We start from the raw sequence: 26,382 nt of genomic DNA on the forward strand, positions 1-26,382 counted from the left end.
CTAATTTTTTGTATTTTTAGTAGGGCCGGGGTTTCTCCATGTTGGTCAGACTGATCTTGAACTCCTGACCTCAGGCAATCCGCCCGCCTTGGCCTCCGAAGGTGCTGAGATTACAGGCGTGAGCCACTGCACCCGGCCTGGTTACTTTATTTCTAAATAAACAACTGGAGACGTTTTTGATGCTCCTCCCAGATTCCCTTTACCATCTAGATTATCCATCTCCCATTTCCCCTAAGTATTGATGACAACATCCCTCTTCTTTACAGAATAACTTCCAGAGTATTGGTCAAACAGGAACTTCCACCTACCCTCATAGACAGGAGTATGGAAAACCAGCCACTTGCATGGAGGAGGTACAACTCTGTGGTGCAGTTTGTGCACAAAGCTTGTCTGTGGGATTAGATTGAAGCTAGTGACCAGCTGAAACCACTCACTTGTTTGTCTTCTCGTTCTTGTCCTGTCTGGCTTCTCTCACACCCCCTTCTACTGAGGATACTCCCTCAATAAATCATTCGAAAAGAATTTGTATCTCAGTCTTTTAGATACAGGCAAAAAAACGTGCTCAAAGTTCGTGAGAATAAAATGAAATAACACATGAAATATTTTATTAGCTATAGAGTACTATAAAAATTTGATATTAGCATTATGCAAATTTATAAAACAAGTAAAATTAATTACTCCTAGAATATCAAAAAAGACCATCTTTTGGGTACCTAATATTCTTGTGTTGTGTCTTCTTTTTCACATGTCACAACTAGAAACTAGCAAATGCTTGAGATCTGGGCCACTAGGCTAATCGGCCAAAGAGTGTGTTTCTAGGTCATGAGACATTCAAGAGTCTGAAAAGAAAAGAAATGGGTTTGCCCAGCATGTCTTGGTCATAGTGGTTAAGTCTGGGTGAATATGTTTTGCCAATCTAGAGATATCCAATGTTTTTGCTTGAGTGCCTCCAAAACAGTTTTTTACATTATATTTTTCCATTGTTACTAAAGTTTTATATTGATGATTTAATAATTAAACATAATTGTAATTTCCAGCAAATTGTGTATTGCACTTATATGTTAAATATTTTTCATCAAAACAGTAGAGCAGCACGTTTAACTTAATTAATTTAGAGAAAATGTCTGCCAAAGAACTTCACTGGCAAAGCAGTTCTTAATTGCGAAGCAATAACTAAAGTGGAATTTTCTGTGAGGAAAAAGAAAACCCTGATTTTGTTTTTCAATTTCAATAAATATGTAAATATGTATCCCCACTATCATCTCACTTCCAAATTCTAACATATATAAGTAACACGTGGTTTTCAGGAGATAGATCAAGTCATAGAGGCCTACCCGTCAGTCTTTCAGTCTTTCAACCTAGATTAGAAAAGGCACTTTCCTCTTCAATATTTCATGCACTGATGCCTTCCTGGATGCATCTCATGATGCTCCGTTATTATCAATTCTCGAATTGTTTATTTGTATGAGACCCCAGAGGGTTTCACATCCTGGAATAATGCACCATAGTAATTTCAAAAAAGGGAAAGAAAGATAAAGTTTCTGTGAAGAGAGATATGGGGAAAAAAAAGAGGCAGTACCTTCTAGAAAGCCTTCTTATATCCCAGGGCTATGCTTGTCACCACTATAGCCTCTGGGCCACCCCTCATTCTGCCAGACCTCTGGAGAGAAGGTGGTTCCACAGATCTAGACACAGGATTTGTCCTAGTCAGAGTTTACAGCTGAGAAACTGTGTTACTCTTAGTTTCCCTTATTATTTTTAAGTCTAATTACAGGTTCACAGCAAAATTGAGAGAAAGGTATAAAGATATTTCATATACCCACTGCCCCCACACATGGATAGCCTCCCCCACAGTCAACGTCCCCCACCACAGTGGTACAGTGCTACAACTGATAAGCTACATTGATACATCATTATTACCTAAAGGCCATAGTTTACATGAGGGTTCACTCTTGGTGTTGTACATTCTGTGAGTATGGACAAATGTAGAATGACATGTACCCACCGTTACAGTATTACATAGGGTAGTTTCACTGCCCTAAAAATTCTCTCTGCTCCGCCTATTTATCTCTTCCTTCCCACTGACCTCTGACAATCACTGATCTTTTTACTGTCTCCATACTTTTGCCTTCTCTAGAATGTCACATAGTTGGAATCATATACTATGTAGCCTTTTCAGGTTGGCTTCTTTCACTTAGTAACATGCATTTAAGTTTTCTTCATGTTTCTTTATTGCTTGATAGGTCATTTCTTTTTAGTGCTGAATAACAGTCCCTTGCCTGAATGTACCACAGTTTATTTATCCATTCACCTACTGAAAAACATCTTGGTTGGTTCCAAGTTTTAGCAATTATGAATACATTTCTTTATTACTTACTACCCTTTGATTGTACATAACTGAAATTCAACCGAACTCCAGCATAAAATGCTAATGAATTGTAAGAATGTTGTGGGGGTCTCATGAACCACAAGGGCTGTCATGTAGCTGGGTCATGGGAACACAGTGGGATCAGGAAATGGAATACCAGCAGTCTTCCTTCTTTCATCTTTGCTTGCTCTTTTCTGCATGTCTCATTCATTTTTTTTTTCTGTAGAACCACCTTCTCTTCTTTCCTAATCCATATGGTAGAATAACACGGCTGCTGAAAGCTTCCTAGTATCAGTGTGACCTGTTTTCCAGAGAAAAGACTGAATTCAGTTTTCCAAAGAAAGATATCTCATGGGAAAAGAAGGCAACATGTATCCAATCTTGATCTATGGTACTATAACCTTGAGATGGGGTCATGTAGAATCATGTGGATAAGTGATCTTTGAAATGAGGCTTCTGAACAGACAAAATATCCAACATATACCTAATGCCTTCCCAGCCTGGGCAGAGGGGGTACTGCAAATATCTGGGACAGATCTCAGTTCTGAGTTCACTCAATATATTTCCTGTTTTAGGAACATTTTCATTTTACTTATCAAGGAATTAAATGCTATATTCCTTGAGTTAAGAATTTCGGGCAATGGAAGGTACATCATTTGGGGATTAGAAACAGGGAAGGAATCTGCCCAGGAAATTCATCATCCTTATTCTTAGGATGGTAAATTCATTGTGGATGTAGGAGAAGGAGAGTAATCTGAAGTGAGATAAGAAGAGATTATTGTTTTTTCCCCACTGCATCTTTAAGTTGGTGATCTCGTCATTTTCCTTGCACCATCACTCGATCCAAGTGGCTATCAATTCTGACTAGCACATGCTCTCAGGGCCTCGACCCTGAGCCTCTCCCAAACTTTTCCATTTCCACAGCAGCTGCCTGTGTGCTTGTATCTGCATCTTTGTCAGACCACTGTCCTCAGGCTTCCTTGGCCTTTGCCCGAATGTGGAGAGAGCAGGAAGTGCCTAGTAATTCATATCTCTCTGAGGCAGTCTGATCACACAAGACTGGTGGGTACAAATGCTCAGCTCCCTGCTCCCTGATGCGGACAGCTCAGAGGTGTGACTTATAAGTCTCCAGAGGACCCCCACAGGATTGGGCCAAAGTTGCCATCTTTGCTTGACATATCACCCTTGCTTGGCTTTCTTCCCTTCCCTGTCACTTTTCCTGCTTCCCTCCTGGTTTTTCCTTGGAACACTTTTTAATAAATCACCTTTATATGAGTATTTATCTTAGGGTCTACATCTACGTACTCCAACCTTAGATAGCTGACTATGCATTACAATTACGCAGGAGATAGGTAGCATATATTTAGGAGAACAGAAATTCTTAGGTCATGAATGAGGAACAAAAAGTAAATTTTCACCCAAAAAATTTTAATTAAAAACTTTAATTTTTAATAAAGATGTAATATGTTTTGTGTGTGTGTGTGTGTGTGTGTGTGTTCCACAGTCATTCCAGGACTAACTGTGGCATGTGAAACAGATAAGACAAATGTCCTAGTCACTGGGTTGTAATGAGTAGCATATGGGTCCCACAGGATTAGATGGGTTGTTTAGATATGCTGATTGGCATTATTACCCTTTATAAATGTTTGATCTCTAATATCAGACATATGGGAGAATCACATATCTCTGCCTCCCTTGAAATTAGGTTTAGCCAAATGATGAGTTCAGCCTATGAAATGTGAGTGTGGTCATTGATGAGTATCACTTCCAGGCAGGAGCATTTGATTGCTAGGGCTTAGACCTTCAGGCTTCTCCAGCCCTGCTGGGTGACTGTGGAACCAGGTGTTAATATTTGTGCTATCTGATTGTAGCAGGCTGGAATGCTGAGTCAGCCTGGAGGGCTGCCCAGACCTGCAGAGAAATTCAAACTTTTGTTAAGCTACCGAGATTTTCCATTTTTACTGCAGCATAGCCTATAACCTGCCTGATGATGACATGGAAATAGGCATGGAGAATATTCAGTTAATAGCTCAAAAATTCCCCAAGACTGCCTAGTCAGAGTCTATCCCTCTTTCCATCCATACTGATTTTTCTCCTTTAATTTTTTTGTACTGAGTGTGCTATAGAAACAATGGTATGGGCAAGGATGAAGGTAGAATATGGTCATTCTGTGCTGAAGAAAAGCATTGCCATAAGCACCAGAATCAGTAGGTGAAAACTTACAGAGGGCATAAAGTAACAATCTGAGCTGCTCTTTTTAGGAGTCTTTGGTTGTAAGGAACATAACACTCAAACTAGCTGTAGAAAATAGGGTTTATTGTAAGGATATTGAGGGGCTTATACATCCAGGAAAAAATAAAACAATCATGCCTTAGAAGAATAAAAAGGACACAGAGTTTGAAATGTCTGTTTCTGCTCTCTCCACCCCTGTTGAATCTGACCTATTACCCCTCTACCCAGAATGGCTACATCTGTTTACATGCCTTGCACATGAATCATGTGCTAGTGGCTACCTTAATCCCAGCCTGCAATTCCCTTTATTCAAACAATGACCGTACACTTTCCTCTGAATTTTAAGGGCAAGCCCTTCACAGAAGGCATCTGATTAATCTAGCTTACTTGTGCAAATTAGATTAGAGAAGTTAAAGGTTACCAGCCCATAGGTACCCTCTAGTCAGATGTTCATCCACCCTAGTCCAATCCGCTGTAATGGCAGTGATTAAACCTGTGACCTGATGATCACTTGACAGGTGAGGCTACTGAGGCATTTTACCTACAGCAGGGATATGGGCAGGACGGGCACCCTAAAGCATATTAACACGATTTCTACAACTGACTAGATTTCTTTGGGCTGGGCATAGGTAACACCCTGAAATACAGAGGGAAACTCTTTTGAGGGACTGCTCCTAAACAACCATAACCCAAACCATATCCACTTCCTCTCTGAAAATTGCTGCTATCTGTCCTAACTTATCACCAGGGAATAGCTTAGATGTTGCAAGCAAACAATAGAACCCTTTGTGTATTTGGAGAAGGAAGAAATATGAGTAATACTGTGCCTTTCCTTGGATCTGTGAATATAAGTAATTATTCTTACAGTACAGATGTGTGAGAGACACACCTCATGCTAAAAACCAAACTCCTGAATTCCATTTGTCATCCTCAAGGCCTGAGTCAACTCTACTCTATGAAAGTTGACTTTGTAACTTTAAAAAATCTAAATGTGAAATTTTGGTTTTTCCTAAAAATATTTGAAATGCTTATTTAAACTATTTAGAAGGTTAGAAAAACTAACCCAGACTAGCATTGTAATCAAATATTTGTTTTTTTTCAACAAACACATATTAAGCACCTGGAATATGGTAGGCATGTTACAGGCATTGGAAATTCAGTTGGGAACAAAACAAAGTCCCTGCTCTCAAGGTTCATATTATCTAAGTAGATAACAGAAGACCAACAAACAAATAAATCAAACACAGCATACATACAGATGCAACATCAAGTAGTTATAAATACTGAAAAGGAACTGAATCCCTATAAAGAGGCAGAGAGTGACAAGGCGCTATTTTCGTTAGGTATACAAATCTACTTTGTCAAGATCACAAATAATTTCCCTTTTTATTAAAATCAACAATTAAATTTCAGTTGTCATTTTACTTAACCTATCAGCATGGTTGACACAATTCATTTGCTTGACTGTGGGGACATTACCTTTCTATCCCAGAAGCTGCTTCTTTCAGTTGGTTTTGCTGGAACCTCCTTCTCTTCCTACCTTCTAACCGAAATAAAGCACTATTATGCCCACGATTTCCAATTTTATATACCAGACTTTCAAGTTCAGGCTTATATATCCGACTGCCCACGTGCCATTTCCACTTCCATGTACAATATGCGCCTCAGAGTTAACATATCTAAAGCTAATTTTAGATCTTCTCCACCAAATATGCTGTCCATTTCTAATGTTTTCTTTCTTAGTAAATGTTAACTCTTATCTTCCATTTGCTGAGACTCAAAATCTTGTAGTTCTTCTTGATTCTTCTTTTTTATTTTTTCTCACATCCTGTATCCAATCCATCAGCAAATTCTGTTAGTTCTACTTTTAAAATGCATTTTTGGTACTGGTTGCTTTTCACCACTGTCTTCTAAACTATATAACCCAAACTACCTTACTTCTATTGGATTATGACAACAGTCCTTTAACTACATCTTCCCATATCTATTCATTCTTCCTTCCCTCCATTACATCCAGGGTCAGTTTTTACAAAAGAATGATTGTTTTCTTTAAACTTAAGTCCTATCATATCACTTTCCTAACAAAATCCCTTTCATTTCACCCAGAATAAAATTCAATCGTTCCTATGGTTAAGGCCCCACATAATCTGACCTTTCATGATCTCCCTAACCTTATCTTGTGCCACTCTTTAGAGTTCATTCTGCTCCAACTACCCTGGCTTCCTTTCAGAGTTTGTAAACATGTCAACCAGACTCTTAACTCTGGACCTTTGCATATGCAGTTCCTTTTACCGGGAACTCTCTTCTTCCACATAGTGGCATAAATATCTTCATTATTTCATTTGAATCTCTTTCAAATATCACCTTCTCAGAGAGGCCTTCCTAGTCCAAGCTGTCTACAACAAGTACAGTGGTACTTTAGTATCTGTGGAGTTTGGTTCCAGGACTTCTTGAGGATACCCAAATCCACACACACTAAAATCCCTGATACAAAATGGTGTAGTTTTTGCATGTAACCTATGCACATCCTCCTGTATATTTAAAATCATCTCTATATTACTTTTAATAGCTAACACAATGTAAATGCTATGTAAATAGTTTCTACACTGTCTTGTTAGGAAATAACGACAAGAAAAGAAAGTCTGCACATGTTCAGTACACATGCAGTTATCTTTTTTCCCGAAATGTTTTTGATTTAAAGTTGGTCAAATCCATGAACGTAGAATCCACAGATACAGAGGGCTGACTATAGTACCCTTCTTCTCATCACTTCCCTCAATGTCTTACCACTATGCATGGTTTGCACTTATTACTTAGTCTGCCTGACATGTTTTGTGTGTGTGTGTGTGTGTGTGTGTGCGTGTGCGTGTAACTGTTATTAATTGTTCTTTACTATTATCTGTCTCTCCTCACTAGAACATAAGTTTTATGAGGGCAAAGACTTTGCTTTGCTTTTTTTCATATTATATTCCTAGTGCCTGATATGTATAGGTGTTCAATAAATACCCCCCCTCTTTTTTTTCTCTTGAGACAGAGTCTCGCTGTGTCATCCAGGCTGGAGTGAAATGGTACTATCTCAGCTCACTACGACCTCCACCTCCCAAGTTCAAGCGATTCTCCTGTCTCAGCCTCCCAAGTAGCTGGGACTATAGGCAGCTGCCACCATGGCTGGCTAATTTTTGTACTTTTAGTAGAGATGGTGTTCCACCATGTTGGCCAGGCTGGTCTGAAACCCTGACCTCAGGTGATCCACCCTCCTTGGCCTCCCCCAAAGTGCTGGGATTATAGGCATGAGCCACCACACCCAGTCTCAGTAAATACCTTGTGAATATATGCCTTCCACTAGCCATGAACGGTAGTAAAAAAAAAAATCTCACTAATTGGAAGTAAATGGAAAGAAGGCTAGCCGATTCTTCTAAATGGTAGAATATTTACTTGCAAATTCATGAATTTTTAATCAATAATTGGCAAAATCTGTTTCAAGTAAAAAATATATCTTTGCCAACTTAGATGAGTGAAACTCATTGCTAATTGTTATATTGATTTTGTATATGCAAATGTGCTTTTAAAGGCCCTGACAAACTTTCTTCTAAATTGATTTACCAGCTCTCCTACAATTTGTCTGTACCTGTGGTTTGATTAGTAAGCCTTTTGCCGGTATTGTTGAAGTTATTCTCAAAGCACCTAAACTATAAACTTAGCTCATTTCATGTCAAATATTCTGAAATTCTAAGTTTAGAGAATCCATAACACACAAAGTTTTACAGCATGTATATTTCTTGGATGTTTAAAAATATAATAGCACATATATTTTAAATGCAAACATTTATGACTTGGCACCATTAATGTATTCATAATTTTCAAAATGTGTAATAAAGTTAGAATTCAAACTAAGAGAAAGGACTAATAACATTTCTCTCCAGCATACGTGTGTGTGTGTGTGTGTGTGTGTATGTGTGTGTGTGTAGGGGTGGGTATGCATGTTTTTAATTTCATGGGTCATATTGAAATTTCTCTGAGAGTAGGAACTATATTACTTAGGCTAGTAACTTATATAGTGGACACCAATACATTTTAAAAATTCATTCAACAAAATTTGTTGAGCACCTACTCTATGCCCAAAACTAGGATATGAGATGATGATACAAACATATTAATAAATAAAATAAATATGAAAATTTATTAAATACAAATGAATAATGATCACAGATTGTCTTGTCAAATTTTATGTAAAATATATCTGCCTGTATTACACTTAGCATATAATTCCATAAATTATACTTTAATCCTAAGGGGAAAAAATTAAATTTATTCCTGAATACATTTGATACAAAAATTTTTAATGTTCCTTGAAAAATAACTTTTCTAAATGGGTAAAACTGCCTTCTGAAAGAAACAAGGCTCAACAAAATTTCAAGAGCAATAAAAAAAATAAGTAATAAAACTCCCTTTTAGTTTGAACCTCAAATTAGATCTATGTAGAATAGCATACTTCATAGAACCTCTATGGAAGTAGGGTAGAACTAGACAATGTGAGAAGGAAATGTCACAGGAATTAGCTTTAAGATAATAAATCAAAGTCTCATATACATTCATGGCCCTATCAGGATTGACTGTCCTGCTTTGCAGGTTCCTCAGCATTGTGTTCCACTAACTTAAGCGAGGATAGAGCAGACATACTGCTGTCTACCATCAGCTACTCAGAAAAAAGTGAACGCCTCAGAAGAGTCATAATCAGAAGTTTATTTTTATTTATTTATTTTTGAGATGGAGTCTCACTCTGTCACCCAAGCTGGAGTGCAGTGGCATGATTGCAGCTCAATGCAACCTCTGCTTCCTGAGTTCAAGCGATTCTTCTGTCTCAGCCTCCCGAGTAGCTGGGACTACAGGCGTACACCACCATGCCTGGTTAATTTTTGTATTTTTAGTAGAGATGGGGTTTCACCATATTGGCCAGGCTGGTCTCGAACTCATGACCTCGTGATCCACCTGCCTCGGCCTCCCAAAGTGCTGGGATTACAGGTGTGAGCCACTGTGCCCAGCCATAATCAGAAGTTATTACTCAACCATAATGTCCAAATGATAATAAATTCATCCAAGAACCAAAGGAGAGTTCAAAATTTTGAAAGCCTGTTATTTTCAAAACAGAATATAACATACAATATTTTATTTTTAAAACTAAAACATCTGATAGAGCACTTAATAGTATACTAAAATGTACTTAATTTACTGTGATTTGCACCAATGGAAGTAAGCTCTGTGGAGCACTTAAATGCACAGATGACTCCAAATTCACAATATTTTCTTTTTTTGCCCACATATTTATCTTCATAATTGCTTTTGATAAATCTAATAGTTTTTCTTCTCCAATGGAAAGAGGAAGTAGAACCTTATACTTAAATGTTTGCAAATATAATATATATCTAATGATCATATAACAAGACTTTTAAATCCTTGAATGAAGGAACAAAATCTCTGAATCCTTCTTTACTCCCTACATTTTATGCATCATAGGGCCTTACACACAACAGGTGTGGTCAAAGAATATTCATTAACAGATAATTAAGATTTGATGCTCACGTATTAAAAGAAGTAAGAGTATTTTTAGTCTTCTGGTAGTTCTCTTATATTACAGTAAAACAATAATTCTAGGTTTTGCTAAGGATTGTAGTTTTTGAAATAACATATTACTTTCATATATTAATTTGGTAATATTAGCTATTCTAACATATCTCCACATTTTAATGGAGTAACACAATAAATGGGTAAAGCCTAATGCCTATTTTCTTAGTAACTGGGTAGCATTCCTCTATGTGGTAATTAAGAGACTCTCCTCTTTGTCTCTGGGGTTCTGCCTGCCCTGGGTCTTAGAAGTCTCTGCATTCAGCTAAGGAGGGGGCCCATAGACTAGAAAATGTGTATCTACTGCTTAACTGCCTTAGCCTGAGAGTGACCAACCATCTTAGTCCATATTCCATTTATTAGAACTGGTCACATGGACCTTCTTCGAGGAAAGCAGGGTCAGGCTAGAAATGGGAATCCCTCACTGGGCAGACACTTCCCAGAGTGAATTATACTAAGGGAGAGAAAACACAATTTTTTTGGTAGACAAAATGTTGTCTTTTCTCAAGTTTTTGCCCCCTCCTATTTCTTGATAAGCAGGACATTGCCAAAGTCAGCATCTGGGAACTGAAGTAACCCCTTCAAAATGTAAATTCCAAATATAAGGTATTCTCATGCAAGCAGTAATATAATTATGGACTGCTAGGACAGTCTAACACGGAAGTTCCCAACCCCTGGGCTACAGAACAGTACCAGTCTGTGGTCTATTAGGAACTGGACCGTACAGTAGGAGATCTGCAGCAGAGTGAGCAAATATTACTGCCTGAGCTCTACCTCCTATCACATCAGCAGTGGCATTAGATTCTCATAGGAGCGCAAACCTTACTGTGAACCGCGCATGCAAGGGATCTAGGTTGCCCGCTCCTTATGAGAATCTAGTGCCTGATGATCTGAAGTGGAACAGTTTTATCCTGAAACCACCCCCCACCACCATCCATGGGAAAATTGTCTTCCGCAAAACCAGTCCCTGGTGCCAAAAAGGTTGGGGACCTCTGGACAGGACAGAAAAAGAATGGCAGTAGGAGAGGGTAGGACATCTGAAACAGTATCTGAATAAAAAAGATGATCTGTCTGTCTACTTCAGGAGGTCAGGTGTGTGAACACAAGTAGTCCCTAGTTAATACGCTGCTGTCCTGTTTCCCTTAGAGCGGGATCCAATTTTGTTTAAGAGGTGTCAGTGTTGCAGCAGTTATGGAATCATACACAGGCATTAAAAGTTCCTGTTGATAATATGTTGGGAAGTGATTGTGAGTCATAACTTTTTTTTTCCCGTACATACCTTAGCTAGTAGGTGTCCTAGACTTGTAGCGGACTAAAGGGTGTGCCTGAAAGGTGTGCCTTTATTTCCTATCTGTATCATGTAATTTTATATGGTGCTGACATTTTAAGCCTTCTGATCTTGGTTCAAAGATGTTTATCCTATACCCAGTAAAAAGTTAGTCCAAATAACGGTGGGAACTTCATTTTTTTCTAATATGTAGGAGAGAATGTCTTGGCCTTGGAAATGAGCATCCCTGGACACGGTTTCCTGGTCTTTCTGAAGCAGGCCCTCTTCACCCACAGGTCTTGGCATCGCTCCCTCACTGTGTGCCATCTGGCCAGGGACCAACTTCCCAAATCTGCCTTAGCAACTAGCTCTGCCCGTGCTCAGGAGGCTGTTTTCAACAACCCCTTCCTGAGGAGATTACAGTGACCTCTCAGAGCTCATAATTTTATGTTCTCTGAAAATTCTAGGCTTTGAGGGCAAGGACAATTTTCAAATACACTCCCTCCCCACCTAATTACCCACCACAATGTCTGGCATATAAATAAAAGGAGTACAGAAAATATACTTATTGAATGAATTGTCTAATTGCCACCCAGTATCCTGGGGTTGGAAATTGGGCAGCAGAATCTCAGTGCCAATGGCAGCCTCCCTATCCTGGTGGGACACACCCTGCGTCTGCTCCTTTTGCTAGGCCTCCACAGAGGTATCTAGTGTGTGTTTCTATTCCGTGCAGTCCACATCAAAGTCATGCTGCAGCACAATCAGTCTCTTACTCAAAATTGATTTTCAAGTTTGATATTTAATCTAATCCTTGCCTCCAAAACATTTCTTTTGGCTTCATCTCCCAGCTCCTTAAACTTTTTTTTTGTTTTTGTTTTCTGTGTGTGTGTGTGTGTGTGATCTTAAACCTTTTATTGGACCCGTGGTCCAATTAAGGAAATAGGAAAAACCTGATACTGAAGGACTTTGGAAATAAAACAGGAAACACGTAGGGTGAGAAGTTTATTCAGATTTCTTCATAACTCCCCCCAAAAGCTCCAACCACGTTGCCAGTCCTTGGGTGCTGCAGCTGGTCGCGGAGAGGGGCTGTGCGGAGGTCACCTTCTGGTAGACGGAGACCCGCTTTTCAGACTCCGTGGCGCAGCAGGCGGGCCAGGAACATTTGGGCCACTATCGCTCTTAGCCCTGCCGCGCCTGACTTTCTCTCCTCTACTTTCCTTCCGACCGTAGGGACAAGTGTGGGGATCCGCTTTGGGCTCCAAGGCCCTGCCCGCACTGGCAGCAGCAAGCGGGTGTAGAATGACTGGAAGGAGCAGGGAAGGAAGATGGGTGTCAACTGTCCCGGCCAGTGGCTGCGTGTGTGTGTGTGTGTGAACAGGGAAAAGGCCACCCTCTCCTGTGTTTCTCCCGTCTCCTCGGTTCTCCTTGCAGACCCGCAGGGCTGCCCCAGGTAACTCCGAGTTGCCCTGGGTCGCTGGGGCTTGGTCCGCATCCTCCTCCGCTAATCCGCTCCCGCGTTCCACAGCGCCCCGCCGCTCGGTGTACACGCCTGGGTGGGACACAGTAACAGCCCCTACGCCACCAACGCAAAAGCAAAAACAACCGTACACCGCATCGCAGTCGTAGCTCTTCTCCGCAAGGTAAGTTGTTTATTCGTCGCCGTTTTGGCGATCCTCCCTGGACAGCTGCGGCAGCGACGGCAGCTGCGCCGCGGGCGCGGAGCTCCCAGCCTCTTCCTTCCTCCGCCCTCTCAGGGCTGCCTCTCACCCCCACCCTCTTCCCTCCTATCCCCGCCTTCTCTCTTCTTGCCCTCTCGTGGGCCACGCACACACCCGGAGACACCCTCTGCACTTGGCTACTCACACTGCGGCTTAACCCAGCCGACAAGGCACGCTTGCCAAAGAGGCGCGGGGGTGTGTGTGCGGGGTCCCCGTTCGGAGGCCAAAGGAGGGTGGCGTGGTAGAGCCCTTCTCCTCCTGGCCGCGACCCCTTGCCCACTCTCCTTCCCTAATCTCGGCCTGCCAACAAAAGTGACACCTGAGCAGGGACTGGGCGGTGGAGGAGGCAGGCCCGCTGGTCCGGCAGCTGGGAGAAAACAGAGCAAGAGGCGGCGACAATGAGGAGGAGCGGGAGGCGGGACAAGCGGGGAGGCCGCCACCTGGCACTGAGTGATGCGCCCTCCAGCCAATGAACGCGCGGAACTCCGACGTCGGGGCGGGAAGTCGGGGGCGGGATCAGTGGGGAGGAGGAGGCTGTCGGCGCGCAGGAGGCGGGGGCCGGGAGGAGGAAGGGGAGGAGGCGGAGGCGGGCGCGGTGTCGGCGGCGGCGGCGGCGGCGGAGGGGGTAGGTTGTGCCCGGGACTGTGTCTGCCGAGCTCGGCGGCTGTGCCTTGGTGAGTGGAGGAGCGGCGCGGGGAGGCAGAGGCGAGCGCGGGCGATCGCGGCGGCGGGACGTCTCCGGCGGCCGCGGCACCAGCGGCGGCGCTCGGTGTGGAGAAGCAGAGGCAGCGGCAGCAGCAACAGCAGCAGCGGCAGCGGCAGCAGCAGCGGCAGCAGCGGCGGCCGCCTCTCCGCCGCCGGGGACGCCAAGGTGCGGCTGGTGGCACTGACATCGGCGGCCCTGCCTCTCCTCCCTCGCCCCCGGCCTTCCCCATGTGATCGGTCTTAATCCCGGCCGTGTGTGCGCGCGTGGGGCTCCATTCCGCGGTGCCGGGTCTCCGTGCCGGGGTGGGTGCTCGTGTGTGCGCTTCTCCTCCCCATCCCCCTTCCCCCAAGAATAAAAGAAGAACCGGGAGGCGTGCTCAGAAAATAAATAAATAACCACCACACACGCGCAGCCCGGAGCGAGTCGGCGGGGCTGGCGGCAGCGGCGGAGGAGGAGTGAAGGCGGCGGCGGCGGAGGAGGGACGCGCGGAGAAGGCAGCAACTTTAAAGCCAGCTCAGAGCCTAGACCTCCAGCCGAGCGGTTTGCAGCGCGGCGGCGGCGGCGTTGAGTGTCTGGCCCGCCGGTCCGGTCGGGGTGTGCAGTCGGACGGACGAGCAGCGCGTCGCTGTCCTCCGGCAGCTGGAGATGTCCGAGCCCAAGGCAATTGATCCCAAGTTGTCGACGACCGACAGGGTGGTGAAAGGTAAGCGGAGCGCCGCGGTGGCCTGGGTGCACCGTGTGCCGCAGGCGCCAGGGCAGCTCGCCTCGCCTCGCCTCCCCTCCCCCGCCCCAGGTTCTCCTCTGCCCGCTCCAGCCGCGGACCTTCTAGGATATTGTGCAACCCGCGAACCCCCCGCCCCCGCGGCGCCCTTCCCCCACGCGTCCCACCCAGCCTCACTTGGGGCATTTTTATTGACGGGGGCGTCAGTTGGCAAATGGCTGAGCCGTGGGGAGGCGGCGGCGGGGGTGGCGGTGGCGGGAGGGGGCGCCCGGGGGGTGGTTGCTGGTAGGGTGTAGCTGCTGTGACAGAAATAGGAAGTGGGTGGTTGCTCGCAGGCTTGCATGGGATCGGGTTTATGGTTTTCTTCTGCAGAGGGAGGGGTGATTTATGGCTTTTAAAAAATTAATATGGCATTTTTATGTGGCCGTGGCTTTCCACCGACTGCCTCACTCGGGCAGGGTTCTGTTGGAGCTCCATTGCAGCAATTCCCTCCGCGCCCCCCTCCTCCTCCCCCTGGAAGGGCCTGCACAGGACTCGCGAGAGAGCGGGAGAGCGTGGGGGGAGCCCGGCGCTTCCTTCCGCGCGGGGCGGGGGCGGGGGCGGTCGCTGGCTGGAGGGTGGCCGCGGGGGGCGCGGGAGGCGGGGAACGACCCGAGAGCACCAGCCGTTGCCGCCCCGGGATTTCCCCCGCACGCCCCTGGGAGAAACACGAAAACCACTTCTCCAGCCTCCCTTGCCATCCCCGGCTGTTCCTCGCCGACCTGTCATTGCTCTTGAAGGGTTCTCCACTCGTGCACACCTCCCAAGTGATAACCTCATTCCGCCTGCTTCCTTCATGCCCTGGCATCCTTTTTGTAACGGGCTGTTTGATTCCTATTATTCCCTCCTCTTCCCCGCCTACGGGATGATAAACTCTTGGCGAGGATTGCACTGAGGTTGCAGGCAAAGAGAAACTGGGATGTGCGGAGTGAGGAAGGGGACAGGCTGTGGTTGATCTTTCTGTCGTAGGGGAATCCACCGGCCTCCTTGTATTCCTAGGTGTAGTGGGGGAGGAACCATCCTATGAATCCTGGAAGGCTGAGGCAACAGAGCAGATCCACCTGGATTAAGTAGTATCTCTCATTCCTAGGGGTCAGGACACCGAGCAAAGCAGAGATGGGCATGAGCTGTGCGCGGAGCATTGGAAACAGCACTGGCTGGTGGAATGTGTGTGTTGTGTGTAGAACAGAGATGGTATCTAATGTGGTCAGAGCATGCAACTAGAGTGCAAGGCAATCAAGTCGTTTGCACCATGAGCACTTAAAAGTGAAGTAACCCAGCAGCCCAAAGACCATGATACATAAGTCCCTCTGGGGTTTCAGAAATGATTCTTTCTCCTTAGAGGTTTACTCAGTCTTTTAAGTAATTTTTCTGTGTTGGTGGTGATGGGGGAAATTATGTTTCCTTTTTTCAGAAAGAACAAAATATCTTCTTTTGTTTTGGTTATACTGGAATCATTCCTGCTTCACCTTCGGTGCAGGAGTCATATACCCATGAAAATAATGAGGAAATAGCTCTGCAAAAACAATTCGAAATAGGGCTGCAGAGAGATGCACAGCTATTTTATTTTTCCTGCAGGCATGAATTTTCATGGAAACAGTCCATTCAGATTTATTTGAGAGAGCTGTGTTTTGCATGAAAGGCTTCTGTTGACATTTTCAAAAATTGAAACCCTTTGCAGAAATATCAGAGAATGACAAATATCTCCTTAATGTGTGAAGTTTAGATATAGCTCCAATCTAGGTTAAGATCAAAACAATGTAAAGCTTACAATTCAAATGATAACTAGTGAATATGTTGGCAGTTAAAAAAACACTTGTGCACACATAAGGTCACATTCCCTGTTTTAAATCATAGGATGTGGATTCTTTATGTAGATGTAAAGTCATCAGGTGAACATGTAAAAATAAATGTTTATACTTTCTGGCTTAGTTTCTCTACCACTTAAAATGAAAGAGCCCACTCAACCATTCCAAGGCTACTTTGCGTTGCTTTTTTTCAATACTGTATCATTATAAATGACTTTTCATTTTAGGTACACACACCCATAATTTCAAAAATTTTATTTACATACTGTGTGGATAATAGACTTAAAATAGGAAAAGTTAATTTTGCATTTGTTTTGATAGAGATCCTGATGTGAGATGTGAAATGTGAAATTTTGTTTATAGAAGTTTTGTTGATGAATCCTGATTTTAAGGTGGATACACTGTTGTTGTTTATCCTGTTTTCTTGTAGACTTTATATTATTGGCATGAAAGGCATTTTACAAGGTTGGATTCAACCTTTTGTCATGCATAAGATTTTTATTATTAGTTATTTGAGGTAATCTATTTTGATTATTAGCTTTCTGTGAAATAATATTTCCCCTTGAATATGTATACACGTACTGAATGAACGGAAAGTATGCGTATGCTGGATGTGAAACATATTAACAAGTGATTTAATTTGCAAAAATTAGGTAATACGGAGTTTAGAAACCATGATTTACTTGAAATTTTGTTAGAACTTCATCTCAATGGCTGTTTAACTCATTCTTTAATACAGAAAAGAAATTATCTTTGAGGAAGTATTTGTGCTCCATAAGTTTTCTCTTTTTTACAAAGTATATGTAGTATTATTTACTATATATACATACAGAAATAAATATTCAGATTGTTATTACCGTGGCATGCCATGGCATTTGCTTACAGTTATATTTATTAGTGTCATCTGGCTTTTGTTGTATAAGAAATTGCTATTTACAAATAAAGATGTGCTTGTGGTTTGTAGTAATATGATGTGACTGTTTTCTTAATTGTACTTTTAGAATGCAGCTTTAGAGAGGTAGGTTGAGTTTGTCTCAACTATGTTATTTTTGAGGTTTATAGAATCTGCTAGCATGTATTCAGAGACCCTGATCGGTTTTCTAAACCTTAAAAATGAAAGAGAATGATGGCAGTGGAGATGAAAAGTATTCGTTTAGATTATCCCAGGAGAAAAAGTTACTTCAGTTAGCAAAACTAGTGCTGTATCATTTTGACTCTTCTTGGATTAAAACAATGGAAAGTAGAAAAATTCAGAGAAAACATCTTGGTAATGACCTTTGCTGGAAATCAAAATAATATGTTTCATTTATTGTTTTACATTATATTTTTAAAGATACATAACAGCAAACCGAGGGCAATAAAAAGAAGAATAACTGTCTTTCTCCCCTCAACCCCCATCCTGATTTTTCTCTTAGTGGTACTCTACAGGCCTTGTCCCAAACTTTGGCTTTTCTTCATTTCCTCTGTTCCTGCCTAGAATGCTTTGTCTGGCCCTAGCATTCCCTATTGGTCATGGAACTTTGCTATGTGATAGTTAAAAATACTTAGAGGAAATTAAACCCTATGTGATAATGAGTGTTTGGTTTTGTTAGATCTCTTAACCTTCCTTCCCTCTGTTCCCATCTCCAAGTATTTTGTGGTGGGACTTCTACCTTAACTCAAACCGATTGTAATGGTAGAAATTTTAGAAACTATGGGAGGCTGTTGAGGGATAAATTTCTGAGAAGAGTTTTGTGGACTCTCTCAGAAACTACAGATAATGCGTTGTTGTGTTTTGTGTAAGGTTGCTTTTGGCTCTAGAGAATGAGCTGTTTTCCAGATGTATTGCCAGCTTACCTACTTCATGTAGACAGAGTACGCATAGGAGAATTCTGGAAGATACTAAGATCATAGAAGCAAGAAGATGCTAGTCAAGTATTATTAAGTAAATAAGGATTCCAGCCACTAGTATTTCTAGCTGGGTGAGACTGATAATACTACTTAAAAAGAAAACAAATATGTCACATTCGTAATAACTGTCACGTTTAGACCTTGATGCAACAGAGTAGTAAATAATGTCATTTATTTGTGGTGTTCCAAGAAGAGCTTGTGAATTTATTTTACTGACATTTTGTTACCATCAGTTGAGTTTCATGTATCTGGTTTTCAATTTGAGTATAGTGAAACTCTATTAATTCAATATCATGAATTTAAATTTATTGTGAAAATACACCAGAGTTTGTTGGCTGAAGTTTACATCAGCATTGGATGTGAAGAAAGGGGTCCGGTAACCAAAAAGTATAAACAACATAGTTCCAGCATTGTTAATATATCAAGAGAACAAATTCTTTTCAATACTTAGTGAACAAGTATGCAAATTCATCCTGTTCGTTACAAGTTAGGTTGGTCTATTTATTAACATATCCTTTCGGGACTATTATAAAGTGAATATAACACAAGTGCATTGTTGTAAAAACATTCAGTAAATTTAATGATTAATGCAACAATTGAGACTGGGATTCAGGGGAATTCCAGTGATTCTAAAATGCCATCAATTAGAATAATCAACATTTTGAGGATAATAGTTTTTTTGAGAAGTGTGGGATAGAACCCTTACTTTTAAATGGACAGTATATCTTGATATCCAGTTAAAATAGAAAAAAATTAACATCTAGAATCTAATTAATGAGGTTTACTCTAAGATTTGTTTAAAAATATGCCTTTTAAAATCTATTTGTCTCTTTATTGTAATTTTAGCGAGATGAAATATGATTTTGATATACCATTCATTTATAACTTTTGTAATTGGCCTCTCATGCTTTTCCCTATCTTTTTTTGTGTCAGCTATGTGTAAATTTGAAACTAATTATGACACCAAATAAAGAATCTATTTAGGGTGACCTCATTGGAAAACAGCATTTTTGCAGACACTCACTCTCCTTTTAGCAAATATGGTTAAATTACCATTTTGAATACTTCTAGAACTATGAAGAATGGTGGTGATTCATGATATAGAATTTTGATAATTACTAAAAATCATTTTGTCAATTTTTTTCCAGCAACTTTCTGATGTAGCAGTCTCTTGATATACAAGAGGGATATGGTGAGACCTTGAACTTCAGCTTTCTGTAATTCCACTGGTATATGTTATAACTTCACAGGCTAACTTTCTCTATACATAAAAGGGGAGTAATTGTATCCACTGCCAACTTGTGAGGACCAAGGGATAATCAAATGGGAAATGGGCGGTAGGTGGTTACGCTTTGTCCACTGCCTGGTAATGGTGATTCAGTCACTGCTAACACAGAATTAGAAATGACAACGCGTTATGTATTTTCTGGTCACCTGAGAATAGTCAGAACCATTAGCATTGAAAGCCATGAGTGCCTTGGGTCAAGAGTAGCTTATGATGACATTTATTTTTATAGTTAAAGAAGTGGAGACAGAATAGATAGAATGGTTACAGGTGAGTGTAAACAAATTATTTTCTTTATTAAAGAGACTTTTCTTGCTTGAAAATATTTTTGAAAATTGCCACTGGCCAGGTGTGGTGGCTCACACCTATAATCCTAGCACTTTGGGAGGCTGAGGTGGAAGCTTGGGCAACATAGCAAGACCATATCTCTTAGAAAAAGAAAAAAAGAAAATGGCCACTTCTTTTGGTATATTTAAGATGTCTTCACATTTCATTTCGCATTTTGTTTTACTAAATAATTAGCTATGTAAAATAGTTTGATTAGGAGAGGAAGCTTTTTATATTTCTGTATTTAGCAGACATCAAATTCTGGTGATAAATATTATAATCTAGTTTGACCTTGGCCTGAGGTTTACTAAAGAAATACTGTTAAACATTGATTTCTGTTCAGGTAAATATACACACGGAAATAGAATAGCATACTCTCCTGCAAAAGAATGTTATTTACTTTCATTTCGAAGGATGTTGTTTTAAGCCTTTTTTTCTGAACTCCACTTAATGACCCACACTGATGCTCTGGTTTGACAAACAAAATCCTCAGATTTGATGATTTTGTTAATTTCTAGAGCAGGCTTAGGTGAAAATATCAGCCAGTAATTCTGAGGTGTTGCATTCCTATTTTTAAAGCGGTCATTAGGTGGGACTGATGTAGGCAAGGAAGTAGGATTTTAGTTTGTAAATTAAGTCTTTAGTACTCTTGACATTTTCAGCATTTTAAAATCATTTTATTTTATAATAATTCCATCTTTTATATGAATCCATCAGTTATATTTCATATGAGAAGTCAAATAACAATTTTGTATTCCTCCATGGTTAGGGGTTCTGAATAATGGCCTAAATCAGATGGGTTATCAACTTTATGACCTAGCCCAGTTGCTGGTATCTCAAATCCGTTTTAACAAATATGCACTCGGATAGTGGAAGCTTTAGATATTAAAAAAAAAAAGCCCTCATTGACGAAGTGGCAATAAATTATTAAAATGCTATGTTTTTGGAATTCAGGTAGATTCTTTTTGAGACCATCATAGAGAGGAATAGAACTTTGTTTTCCTTCTTTTTGTTTTCCTTATCCATGCTTTTGTCTCACAGCAAAATATACTATGACTGTATTTTAAAAAATGGTCTACCTGTCTGTGAACTTCTGTCTCTTGTAACTGGAAATTTTGCGTGTGTCTGTCTGCAAAAGAGGGAAACGAATAGATATCAGGGATTTATAAAAGCTACCTCAATATTATGACATACTACTTTACAATGTTTGTCAATTTCAGGTACTTTTGACAACTGTGAAACCAGAAGAATGATGGTTGATGTTCAGAGAGAGAGTTTTATTTATATGGAGCTAAATTAAAAAAATTTTCATCAGCTCTAAGATTCTTAGACTTAGAGTCTTTCTATGGTGATTTTATTGTCCCAGTTTTCCTTTCTTTGGGGAAGAATTAGTAGTAGTTTTTATTTAAAATGTCCAGTTGTTTCTATATAATATCAGAATGTTTTGGAAATTCTAGTATGTCAGTGTCTAAACTATGTGTCTTGGTTGCTGCATATACTTGGAAGTTGCATAAAATTGTTAATATTTGTATTCAAAGTTTTAGTTTGGAAAAAATGGTCATTGTCTTATTGGTCCCTAGCCCAATGCCTTGCTTATTAAATGCACTGAATAAATTCTTATTGAATGATATGGATATTGCAAAATTCTCGTGTGCCTTCTGAAGCCTTCTAAATTGTTTTTATTTTGAGTGTATTATATTAAGTTCCATTTGTAAATGGTTCTGTATGGTGACTGGCGAATTGGAGTGCTTCTTTCTCCAGCCCAATCAGGGCATGGAGTATGAGAAGGAGGCATTAATAAGGTTACAAATTAGAATGAGAGCTGTTTTGTTCGGTCACTTGAACTCACTTTATCCCTGCTGAATGTAAAAGGCTAAGTTCTCTATTCAATTTATTTGCTTGACCCTGACAGCGGTCTTTCAGTTTTTATTGTATTCCCCTTTAGGCTGGTAAATTTCTGACAAATGAGAAAAAATATGTTAATCACTGAGTGTTTGATTATTGGATGATTTGTGTATTTTAGTTATTGTCTATATTTGGACTTGAAGATAAAATGACCTGGTAAATTTCATGAAAAAGAACAAATTGGAAAAAACCTCTTTCCCTGTTTACATCTCAATATATCATTTCCTATAATGCTTCTGTAATCCAGAAATGCTGCCTTCTCCAACATGACCTCCTTCCCTTCTCTGGCCCCCAGAATGTCATTGGATGCCATCCAGTGGACAGATACATGAGCTATGAAAAGTTAAGAAAAAGGTGGCACTAATGCTGCTGTCTCTTTAGATTCTCACAAGTGGGCTTTGAGCCATCCGTTGACATTTGTTTTTAAAACATCTTGTAAGTTATGCCGTTTTATCAAGTTAAATTAAAAGCAGGACATATTCTTAAAAAGATGGAACCTGAGTCAGGAATTCAAGTTTGTTTTATTTTTTGTTTGCTTTTTACAAAGGAATTTCGTTTTAAAAAATGATAAATCTGGCATTGTTGGTTCATGTATATTTAATGCTATTAAAGTTACACACATTCCTGTTCTGTGTGGGCCTGATTATTGGGATAACAAACATTCTCCTGATCATTCAGTTCCTTCTTTCGAGCTTCAGTTCAGAAGTTACCTCCTCTGAGACCTGCATCTCCTGACACCTTCACTTAGAATAAAGGAATTGAGCCTCTTCCTTCTCACAGAGGACACCTTGATAAGAGCATGTTGCTGTGATGACTTGTTTCCTTGTCTGCCTCTTCTCCCCGGGAAGTGGAAAGTCCTAGAGACAGAAGTTCTATCTACTTTTGTGTCTTTAGCTCTAGCACAGGGCCTGCTGTAGAATAGGCATTTGATACATGGTTGTTAAAGGAATGAAATAACATAAAGGATAAGATGGATTTAATTTTCTAAATTATGGGGTTCCTTTATGTTTTGAAATTTTGTCAATCTTAAATCATGATCAGGGCCGGGCGCGGTGGCTCATGCCTGTAATCCCAGCACTTTGGGAGGCCGAGGCGGGCGGATCACGAGGTCAGGAGATCGAGACCATCCTGGCTAACACAGTGAAACCCTGTCTCTACTAAAAAAAAAAATACAAAAAATTAGCCGGGTGAGATGGCGGGCGCCTGTAGTCCCAGCTACTCGGGAGGCCGAGGCAGGAGAATGGCGTGAACCCCGGGGGGCGGAGCCTGCAGTGAGCCCGGATCGCGCCACTGAACTCCAGCCTGGGCGACAGTGAGACTTTGTCTCAAAAAAAAAAAAAAAACATGATCAGTACGCAAATGCCTGATGAGTTTCTTGACTTATAAGCTCCAGTCTTTGTAGAAGTGTGTTTTCCTGTGAGTTTTTGAAGTGTTGTATTTTATTAACTGGCATTATATGGATTTTGCTAAGTAGCCAGCATGCAGAAGCATAACTGGCAGAAGTGGCCTTCCCATGGGGAATGCTTGACTTTTAATGGATTATTGTCACAAGGTGTATAGGTTGATTTCCTCAAAGGTGAGTGATGGTTTCTTTCTCAGGAAGTCAGGTGATAATACTAAATTGAGGGGAGAGCCATTTGACAAGCATATGGGAGGCCCATGTTAGTCTTCACAATGTGCAAATTCAAATGAATAAAAATGTATAAGATTAGGAATTAGAACAGAGATTAAAACATACTGTACACCCCGATAGGTGATAACTTACTGTGTATATACCAATAAAAAATCTTCAGGCCCATCACGAGTACAGGCTGCTCATGAGTCACCTCTCCTGATGGCATGTCTGCATGGTAGGTGTTTTTAGAAAAGCTCAGGACGGGAATCCACACCAACAGAGTGGCAGTATAGTGAGGCACTTGCTCTTAGTCCCATCCTTACAGAAGATCACTAAAGCTGCACTACCCCAGATGTGGTTGTATGGCTTCTGTTTAAGAAAGCCAGCTGGGCCTTTCCAAGCTCCATTTTATTTTTGTTCTGAATGAATATTTCCAGTCTCTCACATGGGCCAGGATATACTTTGTCTCACTAACACAGAAATACTTTCATTTCAACGAGTTGAAGACTAAGGAAACTATAGTTTCCTACATAAAATCTCACTGTTAGCTTCTGTTGATTTGCATTCAGCAACCAGGAGGGAATCTCTGTTGTCCTCGCCTCTGGTGAGAATTCTCCCTGAGTACTCTGTCTCATTCCACGTGCTCTTCCAGAAATGGATGTGTTAAATTTTGGAGTATGTTTTATAAAACAGTCCCCAAGATGATTAAAGGACTTTAAGTAAATTGTGACAGGAAGTGAGAGATTATTCAGTCTGAACAAAAAAGGGTGAGTGGTGATTTAACTAGAGGCTTCAAATATTAGAAAGTCTCTTTCTGTAGTGGATCATACTCAGAAGTTGTTCATCACCCCAGTCAACTAAAGAAGAGAAAATATTTAGAAGCATCAGAGAATTAGGTGATTTTTAAAAAAATTTAACCAGTTAGGGGCATTTAACATTGGGATGGTTTATGGGAATCTTCTGAATGGAGAGAATAAATGATTGTTATTTATTTTTGTTGTAAATGTGAACTTTATGTGTGCTGAAGAATAGTCTAAACCTAAAATTATGGCATTTTGAAGCTGGAAGGAACCTTGGAAATCTAATTTTCTGACTGGCTCAGAACCCTCTATTTGCTGGGGAGAAGGATTGGGGGATGTAGGGGAGACCTTTGATCTCTTACACTTGCTCATGCCTGAATTTAGGCATACAAATGAGACTCCTAGAATTGGAAGGTACACCAGAATTTTCTAGCTCAGGCTATCTCTAATGTGGAACTCCCTGTCCAGCCTCTCTGATGGGTAGAATCCCGCCCCTAAATGTACACATCTAGTGAGAGGCAGCTCTTTATTCCATATACCTCTCACTCCATCCTGGACAACTCTGCTTTCAAGAAATATTTTCTTATTCTTGATTACAATCTGATGCTTTGAATATACATTCCTTGTTCTTTTTTTTAAAATTTTATTATTATTATACTTTAAGTTTTAGGGTACATATGCACAATGTGCAGGTTTGTTACATATGTATACATGTGCCACGTTGGTGTGCTGCACCCATTAACTCGTCATTTAGCATTAGGTATATCTCCTAATGCTATCCCTCCCCCCTTCCCCCCACCCCACAACAGTCCCCAGAGTGTGATGTTCCCCTTCTCGTGTCCATGTGTTCTCATTGTTCAATTCCCACCTATGAGTGAGAACATGTGGTGTTTGGTTTTTTGTCCTTGGGATAGTTTGCTGAGAATGATGGTTTCCAGTTTCATCCATGTCCCTACAAAGGACATGAACTCATCATTTTTTATGGCTGCATAGTATTCCATGGTGTATATGTGCCACATTTGCTTAATCCAGTCTATCGTTGTTGGACATTTGGGTTGGTTCCAAGTCTTTGCTATTGTGAATAGTGCCGCAATAAACATACGTGTGCATGTGTCTTTATAGCAGCATGATTTATAATCCTTTGGGTATATACCCAGTAATGGGATGGCTGGTTCAAATGGCATTTCTAGTTCTAGATCCCTGAGGAATCGCCACACTGACTTCCACAATGGTTGAACTAGTTTACAGTCCCACCAACAATGTAAAAGTGTTCCTATTTCTCCACATCCTCTCCAGCACCTGTTGTTTCCTGACTTTTTAATGATCGCCATTCTAACTGGTATGAGATGATATTTCATTGTGGTTTTGATTTGCATTTCTCTGATGGCCAGTGATGATGAGCATTTTTTCATGTGTCTTTTGGCTGCATAAATGCCTTCTTTTGAGAGTGTCTGTTCATATCCTTCGCCCACTTTTTGATGGGGTTGTTTTTTTCTTGTAAATTTGTTTGCATCCATTGTAGATTCTGAATATTAGTCCTTTGTCAGATGAGTAGGTTGTGAAAATTTTCTCCCATTTTGTAGGTTGCCTGTTCACTCTGATGGTGGTTTCTTTAGCTGTGCAGAAGCTCTTTAGTTTAATTAGATCCCATTTGTCAATTTTGGTTTTTGTTGCCATTGCTTCTGGTGTTTTAGACATGAAGTCCTTGCCCATGCCTATGTCCTGAATGGTATTGCCTAGGTTTTCTTCTAGGGTTTTTATGGTTTTAGGTCTAACATTTAAGTCTTTAATCCATCTTGAATTAATTTTTGTATAAGGTATAAGGAAGGGATCCAGTTTCAGCTTTCTATATATGGCTAGTCAGTTTTCCCAGCACCATTCATTAAATAGGGAATCCTTTCCCCATTGCTTGTTTTTGTCAGGTTTGTCAAAGATCAGATAGTTGTAGATATGCGGCGTTATTTCTGAGGGCTCTGTTCTGTTCCATTGATCTATATCTCTGTTTTGGTACCAGTACCATGCTGTTTTGGTTACTGTAGCCTTGTAGTATAGTTTGAAGTCAGGTAGCATGATGCCTCC

General features: G+C 41.0%; 2 protein-coding genes across 4 annotated transcripts in view; one reads left to right on the forward strand and one right to left on the reverse strand.

The window, feature by feature from the left end:
• Positions 1 to 12,479: 12,479 nt before the first annotated feature.
• On the reverse strand, positions 12,480 to 14,142 carry LOC131382913 (WAS/WASL-interacting protein family member 3-like). Its single transcript, XM_058435715.1, has 3 exons — positions 14,099 to 14,142; positions 13,353 to 13,972; positions 12,480 to 13,038 (listed from the first exon to the last, which is right to left on the reverse strand). Exons 1-3 carry the CDS (start codon positions 14,140 to 14,142, stop codon positions 12,587 to 12,589), a joined length of 1,116 nt encoding a protein of 371 aa, XP_058291698.1. The 3' UTR covers positions 12,480 to 12,586.
• PPP3CA (protein phosphatase 3 catalytic subunit alpha) overlaps positions 13,050 to 26,382 on the forward strand; it is a 338,860-nt gene continuing 325,527 nt past the window's right edge. For 2 of the 3 annotated variants that reach the window (XM_032178178.2, XM_032178268.2), the window contains exon 1: positions 13,829 to 14,616. In XM_032178178.2, coding sequence (XP_032034069.1) covers positions 14,559 to 14,616 — 58 coding nt within the window. In that variant the 5' untranslated portion in view covers positions 13,829 to 14,558. Of the gene's footprint in view, positions 13,130 to 13,828; positions 14,617 to 26,382 lie in introns of those variants that run through there. The other variant, XM_032178357.2, reaches the window with a different exon arrangement.

This window comes from Hylobates moloch, unplaced genomic scaffold, assembly GCF_009828535.3.
Source record: "Hylobates moloch isolate HMO894 unplaced genomic scaffold, HMol_V3 SCAFFOLD_2, whole genome shotgun sequence".
NCBI classification, from domain to species: domain Eukaryota; kingdom Metazoa; phylum Chordata; class Mammalia; order Primates; family Hylobatidae; genus Hylobates; species Hylobates moloch.